The sequence below is a fragment of the Anolis sagrei genome, chromosome 2, assembly GCF_037176765.1.
Source record: "Anolis sagrei isolate rAnoSag1 chromosome 2, rAnoSag1.mat, whole genome shotgun sequence".
Lineage (NCBI taxonomy): Eukaryota > Metazoa > Chordata > Lepidosauria > Squamata > Dactyloidae > Anolis > Anolis sagrei.
The window spans coordinates 29090836-29105403 of record NC_090022.1 but is presented as its reverse complement, the minus strand read 5'-3'; the positions used below and the strand labels follow the sequence as shown (position 1 = coordinate 29105403).

Sequence of the window (14568 nt, the reverse complement as noted above, 5' to 3'; positions counted from 1 at the left end):
AATGAATCATCTGAGCAACGATGTTATGCCTCTGCTTGTAGTCTGTCTGTGTGATCTTCTTGCAGCAGCTGAGGATGTGATCTATTGTTTCATCTGCTTCCTTGCAGAGTCTACATTTGGGATCTGTCATCGACTTTTCAAGTCTGGTTTTGTAGTTTAGGGAGGAGCCTTTAACAGCCTCACTAAACTACAAACTCCAGAATTCTGCAGGAGGCAGAAATCGGATTTAAAGTGTATTCATTCTCTAGCTGTTTTTGTTGTTATTATTATCATCATCATCATCATCTAGTTATTATTATTATTATTATTATACTGACACAAAAACACAGTGTGTCACAGCAAACAAGATCTATATGCTGGATTTCGTATCACAAAATCACAAGTCAAACACTTCCTAAACGTCTAGGACTGTGTGATGTATTTTCGAATGATGCGTGCAGATCCAAGTAAGGTGGCCTTTTGCAGTTGACAGATCGTGAGTTTATCAATGTTTATTGTTTCCAAATGCTGGCTTAGATCTTTTGGCATGGTACCCAGTGTGCCAATGACCACTGGGACCACCTGTACTGGTTTATGCCAGAGCCTTTGCAGTTCAATTTTGAGGTCCTGATAACAGCTGAGTTTTTCTTGTTGTTTTCCTCAATGTGACAGTCAATGTGTATGGCGATATCAATAATCCATTGTCTTCAATCCTGCTGCCACCTGGGATTGCAACAACGACAATCCATACTTTGTTTTTTAACATGATTGTGTGGTTAGGAGTATTGCGCTCCAAAACTCTGTCTGTATGAACCCGGAAGTCCCAGAGTTGCTTATTATTATTATTATTATTATTATTATTTGAAACACAACAAGAGAAGTCCACAGCAGACACTCTGCTGGCTGTTGAATTGGATCACACGTCGGACACTTCCCAAGTGTCTAGGACTGTGTGATGTATCGGCGAATAATGCGTGCAGATCCCAGTAAGGTGGCCTTTGAAGCTGGCAGATGGTAATTTTGTCACCGCTGATTGTATTTAAGTGCAGACCAAGGTCTTTAGGCACTGCACCCAGTGTGCCGATCACCACTGGGACCACCTTTACTGCCTTGTGTCTGAGTCTTGTGCCAGAGTCTTTGCAGTTCCATCTTTAAATCCTCATATTGTGTCATCTTTTCCAGTTGTTTCTCTGCAATCCTGCTGTCACCTGGGATTGTAACATCGACAATCTATACTTTGTTTTTTAACACGATTGTAGAGTCAGGAGTATTGCGCTCCAAAACTCTGTCTGACTGAATCCGGAAGTCCCAGAGTAGCTTATTATTATGATTTTTATTTGAAACACAACAAGAGGAGTCCACAGCAGACACTTCACTGGCTGTTGAATTGGATCACACGTCGGACACTTCCCAAGTGTCTAGGACTGTGTCACAGCGAATAATGCGTGCAGATCCCAGTAAGGTGGCCTTCGGCAACTGGCAGATGGTAATTTTGTCAGTGACAATTGTGTTTAAGTGCAGGTCAAGGTCTTTAGGTACTGCACCCAGTGTGCCGATCACCATTGGGACCACCTTTACTGGCTTGTTTCAGGGTCTTTGCAGTTTGATCTTCAAATCCTTGTATTGTGTAAGCTTTTCCAGTTGTTTCTCTGCAATCCTGCTGTCACCTGGCATTACAACATTGACGATCCATACTTTGTTTCTTAACACGATTGTGAGATCAGGAGTATTGTGCTCCAAAACTCTGCCAGTCTGAATCCGGAAGTCCCAGAGGAGTTTGGTGTGTTCATTCTCTGTAACTCTTTCTGGCTTGTGATCCCACCAGTTCTTTGTCGCAGGCAGATAGCATTTGTGGCACAAGTTCCAATGAATCATTTGAGCAATGGTGTTATGCCTCTGCTTGTAGTCTGTCTGCGCGATCTTCTTGCAGAGTCTACATTTGGGATCTGTTGTCGACTTTTCAATTCTGGCTTTGATGGCATTGGTTCGAATGGCTTGTTCTTGGGCTGCCAGAATCAGGCCCTCCGTCTCCTTTTTCAGAGTTCCATTTATTGTTGTTGTTGTTGTTGTTATTAATATTAAGTAAACACTATGAAATTCATGAGGTCACCATAAGTCAACAGGTGATCTGAATGCTTGACTTTTTTGCTTAACTTTAAAAAAAAAATGTTCTGTTTCTCATTGCCCAGATGAACACTTTATGACAGAACCAATTAGGAAAAGCATCGATAACCCAGATAATCTGGACTCTGAAACTGGATTATATGGCCATGTAGATGGGGTCATGGGATCATGGAATTGGAAGAGCCCACAAGGGGCCATCCAGTCCAACTCCACTCTGCCACTCAAAAATCCAAAAGATAGGCTTGCATTGGCAAGTATCTCTTTGGCAAGAGAAGGGAGGCTGTCTTTCCAGCCTGGCCTGTTTCCCAGACTCCCATTCCAGCCAGAAGAAGGCAGTGCAGCGCTTGCCCTCTTCCCCTCTGAGCCCAGAGAGAGAGGAACAGAGGAAGCAGGGAAGGCTGGGCTAGCACTGCTGCTCACTTCTTCTTCCGCCCTTCTCCGGAGCAGAAACTAACTCTGGGTGAGTCTCTTTCTCCTCTGCTACAGCACAAACCACCCCTGGAGCATGTCTCCAAGGGGCAACAGCCCTGTGTCTCCTTACTCAGGGCTGGGAGTGGATCTTCACTGCAGAGTGAATGCAGTTTGACACCACTTGGACTGCCATGGAATCCTGGCATTGCAGTTTGGCGAGGCACCAACAACACACTTTGGCTACAGAGAAGGCTAAAAAGACCTTGTAAAACTATAACTCCCATGTCTCCAAAGCATGCAGTTTGGTACTAGAATTTATAGTTTGACACAAGTTTCCTAATCACACTAGAGAATGAATCCACTTTAAATCCGGTTTCTGCTTCCTGCGGAATTCTGGGGTTTGTAGTATAGGGAGGCTGTAAAAGGCTCCTCCCTAAACTACAAACCCCAAAATTCTGCAGGAGGCAGATTGAAAGTGGATTCATTCTCTACTGTGATGAAGAATCATAGAATCATAGAATCAAAGAGTTGGAAGAGACCTCATGGGCCATCCAGTCCAACCCCCTGCCAAGAAGCAGGAATATTGCTTCAAAGTCTTTAGCCTTCCCTGCCTAAAAGTGCTGGTGCCTCACTAAACTACAATTCCCATTATCCCATACTATAGCTTAGCATTGATTACATTTTTATGGATGTTAACTGAATTTTTTAAACACTTTATATTTAATTCTGTTTATTTATTTATTTTTAGATTTTGTATTGAAAGATATTGAAATGCTTTTAATGTGAGCTGTTTTGAGTCCCCTTGTAGAGAGAGAAAGTGAGGTAAAATAATAACATTAATAATCCCAAGCAACAGCAAAATTGATGAGAAGCAACTGGAAAAGCTGACACGATATGAGGATTTATTTATTTATTTATCTATTTACTTTGCTTCTATACCGCTGTTCTCAGCCTGAAGGCGACTCACAGCGGTTCACAAAACACAGAACACAGCAAAATTCAACACCAATATAAACAGTTAATAACCTAATCTAATACACAATTAATACACAATTACTATGAAACCATTCATAGAATCATAGAATCAAAGAGTTGGAAGAGACCTCATGGGCCATCCAGTCCAACCCCCTGCCAAGAAGCAGGAATATTGCATTCAGATCACCCCTGACAGATGGCCATCCAGCCTCTGTTTAAAAGCTTCCAAAGAAGGAGCCTCCACCACACTCCGGGGCAGAGAGTCTCATCACTAAAAACGTCACTAAATAGTGATCTTGTTTGCTGTGTCTAACCTTGTTATTTAAAAATCAAACTGCAAAGACTCTGGTACAAGCCAGTAAAGGTGGTCCCAGTGGTGATCGGCACACTGGCTGCAGTGCCTAAAGACCTTGGCCTGCACTTAAAAACAATAGGCACTGACAAAATGACCATCTGTCAGCTGCAAAAGGCCACCCTTCTGGGATCTGCACACATTATTCGTCAATACATCACACAGTCCTAGACACTTGGGCAGTGTCTGACGTGTGATCCAGTGCAAAAGCCAGCATAGTGATCTTGTTTGCTGTGTCTAATCTTGTTATGTTTCCAATAATAATAATAATAATAATAACAATAATAATAATAATAGAGCCATGACAGTTCGAGTGTTGTCAAACTGGATTTATTCTGCAGTGCAAATGCGCTCAAGGTCAGTCCCCTTGAGCTTAGTGGGACTGGTTTGTCAGAAGTCATCTGCACTGTAGAATTAATCTAATTTGACACCACTTGCAGTGGCTCAGTACAATAAATGAATAGAATTTGTACTTTGGTGAGGCACCAGTAATTTTTGGCAGAGAAGGCTCGGGACCTTATAAAACTCCAACTCCCAGGATCTCATAGCATTGGGCCATAGCAGTTAAAGTACTGTCAGCATTACTTCTAAAGTGTAAATGTACCCCAAGCAGCCCCGCACTGGCAAGATTTATGCCATGGATGTGGTGCTTGGCTTAGTTTACAGGATTCACTTTACTAAATGTCCCAAAGGCACCAGATCCCTTCTGATTTTGGAGGCTAATTAAGGTCAGCCCTGGTTAAGCCTTTTTTAATGTATCTTTATTAAGATTTTGCATACAGATATTTAAAAGAGGGAAAATCAGGAAAAGGAAGGGTAGGGATTGGGACAAATACAGGTGTAAGGCTAATGAATTTCCAAAGCAATTGGCCAACTGCATGTGGCACAAATTGCCAGAGAAGTCCCTTCTGGATCACTTGCACCCAGCCTTTGTTGCAGTGCAGAAAAAAAGCCACTGGGAATGGTGATCCTTGCATGCTGTTATTGTTGTTGCATGCCCTCATTTCCAATCTGTGAAGACCATCCAAGTACTCACCAAAATTAACCCTGGTTAGCTTCCACGATTATTAGATGGGATCTAGTGCCTTTGTGTCATTAAGATGGGCATGTGCAAACTTCGACCCTCCAGGTGTTTTGGACTCCAACTCCCACAATTCCTAACAGCTATGCCTGCATTAAGGACTTGGACTTCCCTATTTTGTGTCTTCAAGTCATTTCCAACCAGTGGTGTCCCTACAACAAAAGTGTCACAGAACTTCCTTGGCAATATTTATTCAGAGTGGGATTTCCATTGCTTTCCTTGTGGCTGAGAGAGTGTGACTTATCCAAGATCATTCTGGGTTTTCTCAGCTGACAAGGTATTTAAAACCTGGCTACTTTTACAAGAGTGTCCAGAACAGCATCTGTACAGACTTTGACCCAAGACTTTGACCGATAATTTTGCTAGCCTTGCATAGAGGCTGTCTTATACGCATGCTCCTTCCGTGATGGTTGGTTGAACTTGCATAGAGTCTTGCTTCTATCATTTCCCATAACTGTCCCCTTTCATGCTTTCTGTTCTATGAGATTGAGCCATATTTATTTTATTTATTTAGAACTTTTATATACCGGTCTTCTCACCTCCAACGAGGGACTCAGGCTGGTTTACAACAGAGGAATTCATGCACAATAGTTTAAAACATCACATCCAATAGTACACTAATATAAAACACAATTAAAATACAATCATACAATTATATAAGGCCAAGTCGTCAGCATAAAATCACTATTCATCCCCATCCGTCTGTGTGGTCAAGAGTTATTGACTCACTCATCAAATGCCAGATTCCAGAGCCAGATTTTCACCAACTTTCTAAAGGTCAGGAGGGAAGGGGCAGTTCTAATCTCCAATGGGAGAGAGTTCCAGAGCCGAGGGGCCACCACCGAGAAGGCCTTGTCCCTCGTCCCCACCAGACACAATTGCGAGGGTGGTGGGACCGAGAGCAGGGCCCCTCCAGAAAATCTTAACAACCTTGATGGTTCATAGGGGAGAATCCGTTCGGACAGGTAAACTGGGCTGGAGTCGTTTAGGGATTTATAGGTCAACACCAGCACTTTGAATTGTGCTCGGAAGCTATTTGGCAGCCAGTGGAGCTGGCGCAACAGAGGAGTAGTATGCTCCCTGTATCCCGCTCCTGTTAGTAATCTGGCTGCCGCTCGTTGGACTAATTGCAGCTTCCCGACAGTCTTCAGAGGCAACCCCACGTAGAGAGTATTGCAGTAGTCTATACGGGATATAACCAGAGCGTGGACCATCGTGGCCAAGTCAGACTTCCCAAGGTACAGGCGCAGCTGGTACACAAGTTTTAATTGTGCAAAAGCTCCCCTGACCACCGCCAAGACCTGGGGTTCCAAGCGATGAGTCCAGGATCACTCCCAAACTGCGAGCCTGTGCCTTCAGGGGGGTGTAACCCCGTCAAGCACAGGCTGTAACCCTATGCCCTGTTCGGCCTTTCGACTGACCAGAAGTACCTCTGTCTTGTCTGGATTTAGTTTCAATCTGTTGGCCCTCATCCAGTTCGTTACAGCGGCCAAGCACTGGTTCAGGACTTGAACAGCCTTGAACCATAGTGGTGTCAAGTAGCATTAGTTCTACAGTGTAGCTGCACCTTGAGTTGAGATGTTCAAGTTCTTATAATCATGAGAAGAGAGTTGAGTTGAGATGAAACTGTTGGAAATCTGAGCTGTTAGCTTCAAAATAACCCTCAGTTGGGGCTAGAAACAAACTTCATAACTAGCAGAAAATTACGTATGGTGAACCAGGATAAGCTTCCATTCAACAGGATGGAACAGGATTGCAGTCACAACTTTAGGTTCAAAATATTTATTGAAGTAAAAAGAAATCAATTCTAGATTGAAAAAGTCTTGGAGCTAATTACTGTATATGCTTGAGTATAAGCCTACTTTTTCAGCCATTTTTTTAGGCTGAAAAAGTCCCCCTCAGCTTATACTCGAGTCAAGGTGATTTATTATTTTATTCTATTATTATTATTATTTTACTGACACAAAAACACAGTATGTCACAGCTATTAAGATCTATATGCTGGATTTCGTATCACAAAATCACAAGTCGAACACTTCCCAAGTGTCTAGTACTGTGTGATGTATCGGCGAATAATGCGTGCAGGTCCCAGTAAGGTGGCCTTCTGTAGCTAGCAGATGGTAGTTTTATCTGCGCCTGTTGTGTTTAAGTGCAGGCCAAGGTCTTTAGGCACTGCACCCAGTGTGCCGATCACCACTGGGACCACCTTGACTAGCTTGTACCAGAGTCTTTGCAGTTCGATCTTTAAATTCTCACATCGTGTCAGCTTTTCCAGTTATTTCTCTTTAATCCTGCTGTCACTTGGGATTGCAACGTCGACAATCTATACTTTGTTCTTTAACACGATTGTGAGATCAGGAGTATTGTGCTCCAGAACTCTGTCAGTCTGAATCCAGAAATCCCAGAGTAGTTTGACGTGTTCTTTTTCTGTAACTTTTTCCGGCTTGTGATCCCACCAGTTCTTTGTCGCAGGCAGATGGTATTTGTGGCACAAGTTCCAATGAATCATCTGAGCTACGGTGTTATGCCTCTGCTTGTAGCCTGTCTGCCACTACTCTATGATTTTACTCTATTATTGTTATTATTATTACATTTATTATTTTACTATGTGATTGCTATTATTACTATTAGATTTTTTATTTTACTCTATTATTATTGGAAGGATACATAAGCACACTTATATTGGTTAGAATAATGGTTTAATCAGAGTTGGGCAGTCTTCTCTTAAATTACAGTTTTATGTAAATATTCAAAAACATTTAACCTACTGATGCCGCAATTAATGTAACTGTATTGGTATATATTTTTATTTTGAAATTTACCAATAGCTTCTGCATTTCCTTGGCTTATATTTGAGTAACTGTTTTCCCTTTTTTGTGGTAAAATTAGGTGGTTGGCTTATGTTCAGGTTGGCTTATACTAAGTATATAAGCTAGCTTACTAAGTTCATATTCTAAGAACTAAAAGGGTAAAAAGTAAAAAAATATCATTACATTTTGCCTGGAGAAAGGCAAAATGCATCCTCACTAGAAGGAAGAAAAGGGAGAGAGAGAGCCAACAATGGAGAAGGACCACATGGCTAAACCCAGGGCAATAAAAATACCTTTAGAGAAGGAGTTACCTCATACCTCACAAGAGATGCCATTGCTACATCTTCAAAGGGGGAGGAGATAGTGGCAAGCAAGAAGAGTCAAGACAAAGGATCTTTCTGGGATAAACATGCATAGGAATATGGGAGGGAGGAATCCCTCAGTCTAATACTATCTCATCTAGCTACTCATTGAGGACTGGAGACTTAATAACATGAGACACTTGTGCAGTCCAGGGATGAAACCCAACAGAAACCTGAACAGCCAACACCACATTCATGACTGTCAGGGCTTCTTAAACAAATGTATGCCCGAGCCATGTTTTCATGAACCCCAGGGGTATATAGGTATATAAATAAGTATAGAAATCAAACATTTACTAAACACAAATAAGCCTTTGTAAGATTTTTTGCTAAACAAGAAAATTGTCGTTTGTATGAAGTACAGCTGAAGCATTTGCTGCATAGTCCAGTATAAACACTACACGTTGGTGCTAACAGATTTGTGCAAATCTAGTGATCAGAAACCTTTTTCTGTTGTGACCCCAACATTGAACTAAGGGGACCCCATTTGAGGTCGGGATCCATAGTTTAAGAAGCAGCAATGAGAGTGACTAAACTTATGTTCTAAAAGAAGGTTAGATCCTACAGAAAATGTGTTTTAATTTTTTTAATCTTTTTTTTTTTTTTTTGGAGCAGAGAATTAGAAGACACTCAGGTAACCATTTGCTACTGTCTCTTCAGTGCTCTCTCAACCTTCAAGATGAAAAAACAGAGCCTTAAGCAAATTTCCTCAAATTCCATCATGAAAGATGTGAACCCTGACCTTGCCGTAGAAAGACAAAATCCCTCTTTCGACTTAGAGCGGCTTACCAATATACTAGATGGTGGTGCTGAGAAAACCCAGATCCGACGGACAGTTGGTGAGTAACTGCTTGGAAGGATCCCATGGCTCATCATAATCCAACTTAAAATACTGGTGGGAGTTGATGGGGACTGTTAGCCCTGCCAGATTTGGGGCTGATGAAAGGTGCACCCTGACCAGGTCTTGGGCTGATGGGAGTTGCAGCCCATCATCAGTACGAATTTGCCTGTCTGCAATTCAGAGTGCTGGCTTTAGCCTATAAATCTGTAAACGGTTCTGGCTCAGCTTATCTGTCTGAACGGGTCTCCCTCTATGAACCATCTTGGGGGTCAAGATCTGGGGAGGCCCTGCTCTCGATCCCACCTCCTTTGCAAATTGCGGTTGGTGGGGACGAGAGATGGGGCCTTCTCAGTGGTGGCCCCTTGGCTATGGAACTCCCCAGCAAAATTAGATCAGCTCCCTCCCTCCTAACCTTCAGAAAAAAACTGAAGGTCCAAGCCTTTAAATAGTAATGCAGTGTAATAAGTGAAGATGAAATATATGCAACCATGACTGGAAAGGCTCCTTTATTTATTTATTTGGAGTGCTTCTACCCCGCCCTTCTCAACCCCCTAGGGGGGACTCAGGGCGGCTTACAAAATGCACAATTCGATGCCCAACAGTTCACAAAATACAATATACAAAATACAATATAACGACAACAGTTATTACTAGTTAAAACAATCAAATTAATACAATAGCAGCAATAAAATCATCTTGTGGTCAACGTTTGCCAGTTCCTTGACTTTGGTTTCGGACTACATGGTTCTTGCTAATAGTTAATTTTAATGTTTTTATGCTTTTTAATCTTATGTGTCTGTTTATTTTATTATATGTTTTATGTTTTTATGGCATTGAATTTTTGCCTATTGTAAGGCTGTTCTTTCTGGGTGAGAAGGGCAGGATATAAATACAGTAAATAAAATAAAATAATTTTATAAATAGTACTATTATATGCATATGCATTTTCTAATGGGACCATTCATTAAATCCAAAAGTAAACAATGAGCATTTCTAATAAGTAGAATAATAGAATCGTAGAATCACTGAGTTGGAAGAGACCTCCCACCACACCATGGAGGGAGATGAGATGTGTTTTGAGGACTAAATCCTGGAAAGGCTGCTGGACCTGATGGTATTTCATAGAATCATAGAGTTGGAAAAGACCTTCTGGGCCATCCAGTCCAATCCCCTGCCAAGAACCAGGGAAATCACCTTCAAAGCACACCCAACAAATGGCCATCCAGCCTCTGCTTAAAAGCCTCCAAATAAGTAGCATTTCAAAAGGCCTAATTCAGTTAACGCCAAGTATGTACACTAGTTGTTAAATAAATGTGAATAGGTTGTGTGGTTTGCCTACCTTCTCGCAAGATCAGAGCTTCTCATTTTCTTTGTTATTACATTTGAATGCCTTTGTGTTAGAAGTACAAAGTGGGAGGAAAAATGATAAGTACGGGAGGCAATCAAAGCTGTCTTCAGATGTTAGAATAGAATGGAATAACTTTATTGTCATTGTACATCGTACAACGAAATTAAATGCCATCCCCAATCACATTATATATGTAGAATTACAAAACAAAGCACCCATCCTTCCACATTCTATTGCACAACCCCTAACGTCACATCATTGTGAAACCATAGTCTTCAATATAGTCAGAGCTCTAGAATAAAAGCTATTTATCAGCGTATTTGTCCTTGTTTTTATCACCCTATTTATTTATTTATTTATTTATTTATTTACAGTATTTATTTTCTGCCCTTTCCAGGGCAGATTACAATGCACATTTACATGGTAAACATTCAATGCCATAGACATACAACATATACAGACAGACACAGAGACAGTTTAACTTTCCACCATTCCAGCTTCATGAGGGTATGCTCGATTCTGGCCACAGGGCGAGCTGTCACTTCACCATCCACTTGTGACACCAAGTCCTTAATGGAGTACTTCCTCATTCTTACACATGCTGCTGGAAGGTTTTGTGGTGTTGTAAATTAGTTAAATTAGCCTCCCCACATAAAGCGGTACCTACGTTTCCTACTTGACAGATGCAACTGTCTTTCGGGCTGCATAGGTCAACAGCAAGCTAGACTATTAATGGTCAGGAGCTCACTCCAACCCGTTTGGCATTGAACTTTCGGTCAGTAGTGATTTAATGCAGCTGGCTACTAACTAGCTGCGCTACAGCCTGTACCCTGTACCACCTGCCAGATGGTAATCACTAAAAAAAAAAGAAGAATATCCAGGGTGAGATGGAGCCTTAAGAATATTTTGAGCTTTCTTAAGGCAACAGGAATAATACAGTTTTTCCAAAGAGGGCAACCAATAATTATCTGGGCAGTAGTGGTAACCCTCTGGAGTGCCTCTGAATGTGATTTTCCTGCTTCTTAGCAGAGGGTTGGATTGGATGGCCCACGAGATCTCTTCCAACTCTATTTTATTTATTTATTTACACCATTTCTACCCCGCCCTTCTCACCTCCGAGGGGGGACTCAGGGCGGCTAACACAGGCAACAATTCAATGCCAACAGTATCAATAACAGCAATATAAACCAACAATATAAAATCCGATTGCATAACAATTAAACAGTGATATTAATTAAAATTACATAATCACATAAAACAAATCACAAAATCTATGACTCTATGATTCCTATTTGCCACTGTTCAATTGGCAAACCATATGCAGATGCAGTAGGTTAGGACACTTTCTATAGCACCGCAGTAGAACGTCACCAGCAGTTTATCCTTCAATTGTTGGTTCCCTAAAAGTCTCAGATAATGCAATCTCTGCTGGGCCCTCTTAACCAATGTATGAATGTCCCAGGTCAGGTCCCCCTTAACAATAGCACCCGGGAACTTAAAACTGACCACTTTCCCCACTTGGTCTCCATTTATGACCAAGGACTGGACTTCTTATCTATTCCTTCTGTTATCTACTATAACATCCTTGATCTTACTGATGTTAAGAACCAAATGGTTATCCGTACACCACGAGAACAGCTGACCCACCTCATCCCATTAGGCAGACTCATCCCACCACTGTTGTCTCACTTGCAAATTTAATAATGATATGGGGATTAAATCATATGTGCAAAAAGTATAAAGCAGAGGATTCAACACGCTATGACATCCCAGTGTTGCGAATAAGAGCTGAAGAGATATGATTACCTAACCTAACCCTCTGGAACGTCTGGACAAGAAGTCCATAATCCAAAAACAGATTGAGTATGAAAGTCCAAGATCTTTAAGTTTGGACACCAGTCTATGTGGATGGATTGTGTTAAACGCAGAATTAAGTCTACAAAAAGCATCCTCACGTAGTTTCCCCATAGTTCCAAGTGGGTCAGATCAGTGTGGAGCATGATGGCTATGGTGTCCTCTGTCAATCTGTTAAATCTATATACAAACAAATGTTTATCAAATGTATATAGAAGGCAATAAATCAGGGGTCTTTAAACTTTTTAAACAGAGGGCCAGGTCAAAATCCCTCAAACTGTTGGAGGGCCGGATTATAATTTGAAAAAAAAATTAATGAATTCCTATGCACACTGCACATATCTTATTTACAGTGCAAAAAACACTTTAAAACAATAGAACAATTAAAATGAAGAACAATGTTAATAAATATAAACTTATTAGTATTTCAATGGGAAGTGTGGACTTGCTTTTGGCTGATTTGGATTTGGATTATTGCTATTGTTGTGTGCTTTCAAGTCGTTTCAGACTTAGGTTGACCCTGAGCGAGGGCCAGTTAGATGACCTTGGAGGGCCGTATCCAGCTCTCGGGCCATAGTTTGAGGACCCCTGCAATAAATGATATGCTTACAGACCGGTTTTTTCAAGGCACTTCATGATAATGGAAGTGAGTGCCAATGGTCTTCTTTGGTAACGGAACAATGATGGAAGCCTTCAAACGTGATGGAATAATGGACTGAGATAAGGACCTATTTAAAATCACACGGGACAACCGATCAGCACAGTCTTTAAGCACCCAACACGCTGGAATGTGTCCAGAGGAGGGCAACTAAAATGATCAAGGGTCTGGAAAATAAGTCCTATGAGGAGTGGCTTAAAGAGCTGGACATGTTTAGCCTGCAGAAGAGAAGGCTGAAAGGAGACATGATGAGGGCCATGTATAAATAAGTGAAGGGAAGCCATAGAAAGGAGGAAGCAAGATTGTTTTCTGCTGCCCTGGAGACTGGGATACAGAACAATGGCTTCAAACTACAGGAAAGGAGATTCCACCTGAACATGAGGAATAACTTCCTAATGATGAGAGCTGTTCAGCAGTGGAACTCTCTGCCCTGGAGTGTGGTAGAGGCTCCTTCTTTGGAGGTTTTTAAACAGAGGCTGGATGTCCATCTGCTTTTCAAATTCTGCCCTGAGCCATTTACTGTTTGAGAAGACTGACTATATAACCCAGAATATCAAGGCCCACAATATCTGCTTTGAACTGGAATAACTGAGTCCACACTGCCATATAGCCCAGTTCAAAGCAGATAATGTGGGATTTTATTCATCTGTGTGGAAGGGGCCTCCCACAATTGTGATCCAAACAGTAACATTTCCAGGTACTGAGTACAAGGGGGAAAGAAATCCCTGCAGCAATTTACTAAAAGTCAGAGGGTATAGAAACTCTGCAAACAAATGTGCAAACCTGCACTTCTTTCTGTAAACCTCTTAGTGAATGTCTGTCAGTGGGTTATTATTGGTGTGTTGTAGCTGGCTCAAATAAATGTTTATTTATTCCCAACAGACACCTGGATTCAGAATGACCCAGAACTTAGCAGGGAAAATCAATACTTTCAGAGCCAGAATGAACGATATGAAGACGGTATCAGGAAGTCATTGTACCTTGCCAAAAAGATGGATGAAATGGGATGGGTTGAAGGTGGACCTCATCGGGATTACTGTGTTAGGTAAGTTGAAGCATTAATGGGGAAGCAGTGCTCACTTGTTCTGTTGTTGTTGTTCATTCGTTCAGTCGTCTCCGACTCTTCGTGACCTCATGGACCAGCCTACGCCAGAGCTCCCTGTCGGCCGTTACCACCCCCAGCTCCTTCAAGGTCAGTCCAGTCACTTCAAGGATGCCATCCATCCATCTTGCCCTTGGTCGGCCCCTCTTCCTTTTGCCTTCCACTTTCCCCAGCATAATTGTCTTCTCTAGGCTTTCCTGTCTCCTCATGATGTGGCCAAAGTACTTCAACTTTGTCTCTAGTATCTTTCCCTCCAGTGAGCAGTCGGGCTTTATTTCCTGGAGGATGGACTGGTTGGATCTTCTCGCAGTCCAAGGCACTCTCAGCACTTTCCTCCAACACCACAGCTCAAAAGCATCGATCTTCCTTCGCTCAGCCTTCCCTAAGGTCCAGCTCTCACATCCGTAGGTTACTACAGGGAATACCATGGCTTTGACTAGGCGGATCTTTGTTGCCAGTCTGATGTCTCTACTCTTCACTATTTTATCGAGACTGGACATTGCTCTCCTCCCAAGAAGTAAGCGTCTTCTGATTTCCTGGCTACAGTCTGCATCTGCAGTAATCTTTGCACCTAGAAATACAAAGTCTGTCACGGCCTCCACGGTTTCTCCCTCTATTTTCCAGTTGTCAATCATTCTTGTTGCCATAATCTTGGTTTTTTTGACGTTTAG

General features: G+C 41.9%; 1 protein-coding gene across 2 annotated transcripts in view; it reads left to right on the top strand.

Moving 5' to 3' along the window:
* Positions 1-2447: 2447 nt before the first annotated feature.
* Positions 2448-14568, top strand: part of ACOX2 (acyl-CoA oxidase 2) — a 46305-nt gene continuing 34184 nt past the window's right edge. The window contains exons 1-3 of one of the 2 annotated variants that reach the window (XM_060766467.2): positions 2448-2563; positions 8755-8933; positions 13678-13840. In XM_060766467.2, the coding sequence (XP_060622450.2) occupies positions 8774-8933; positions 13678-13840 (323 nt within the window). In that variant the 5' untranslated portion in view covers positions 2448-2563; positions 8755-8773. Of the gene's footprint in view, positions 2564-8709; positions 8934-13677; positions 13841-14568 lie in introns of both variants that reach the window. The other variant, XM_060766466.2, reaches the window with a different exon arrangement.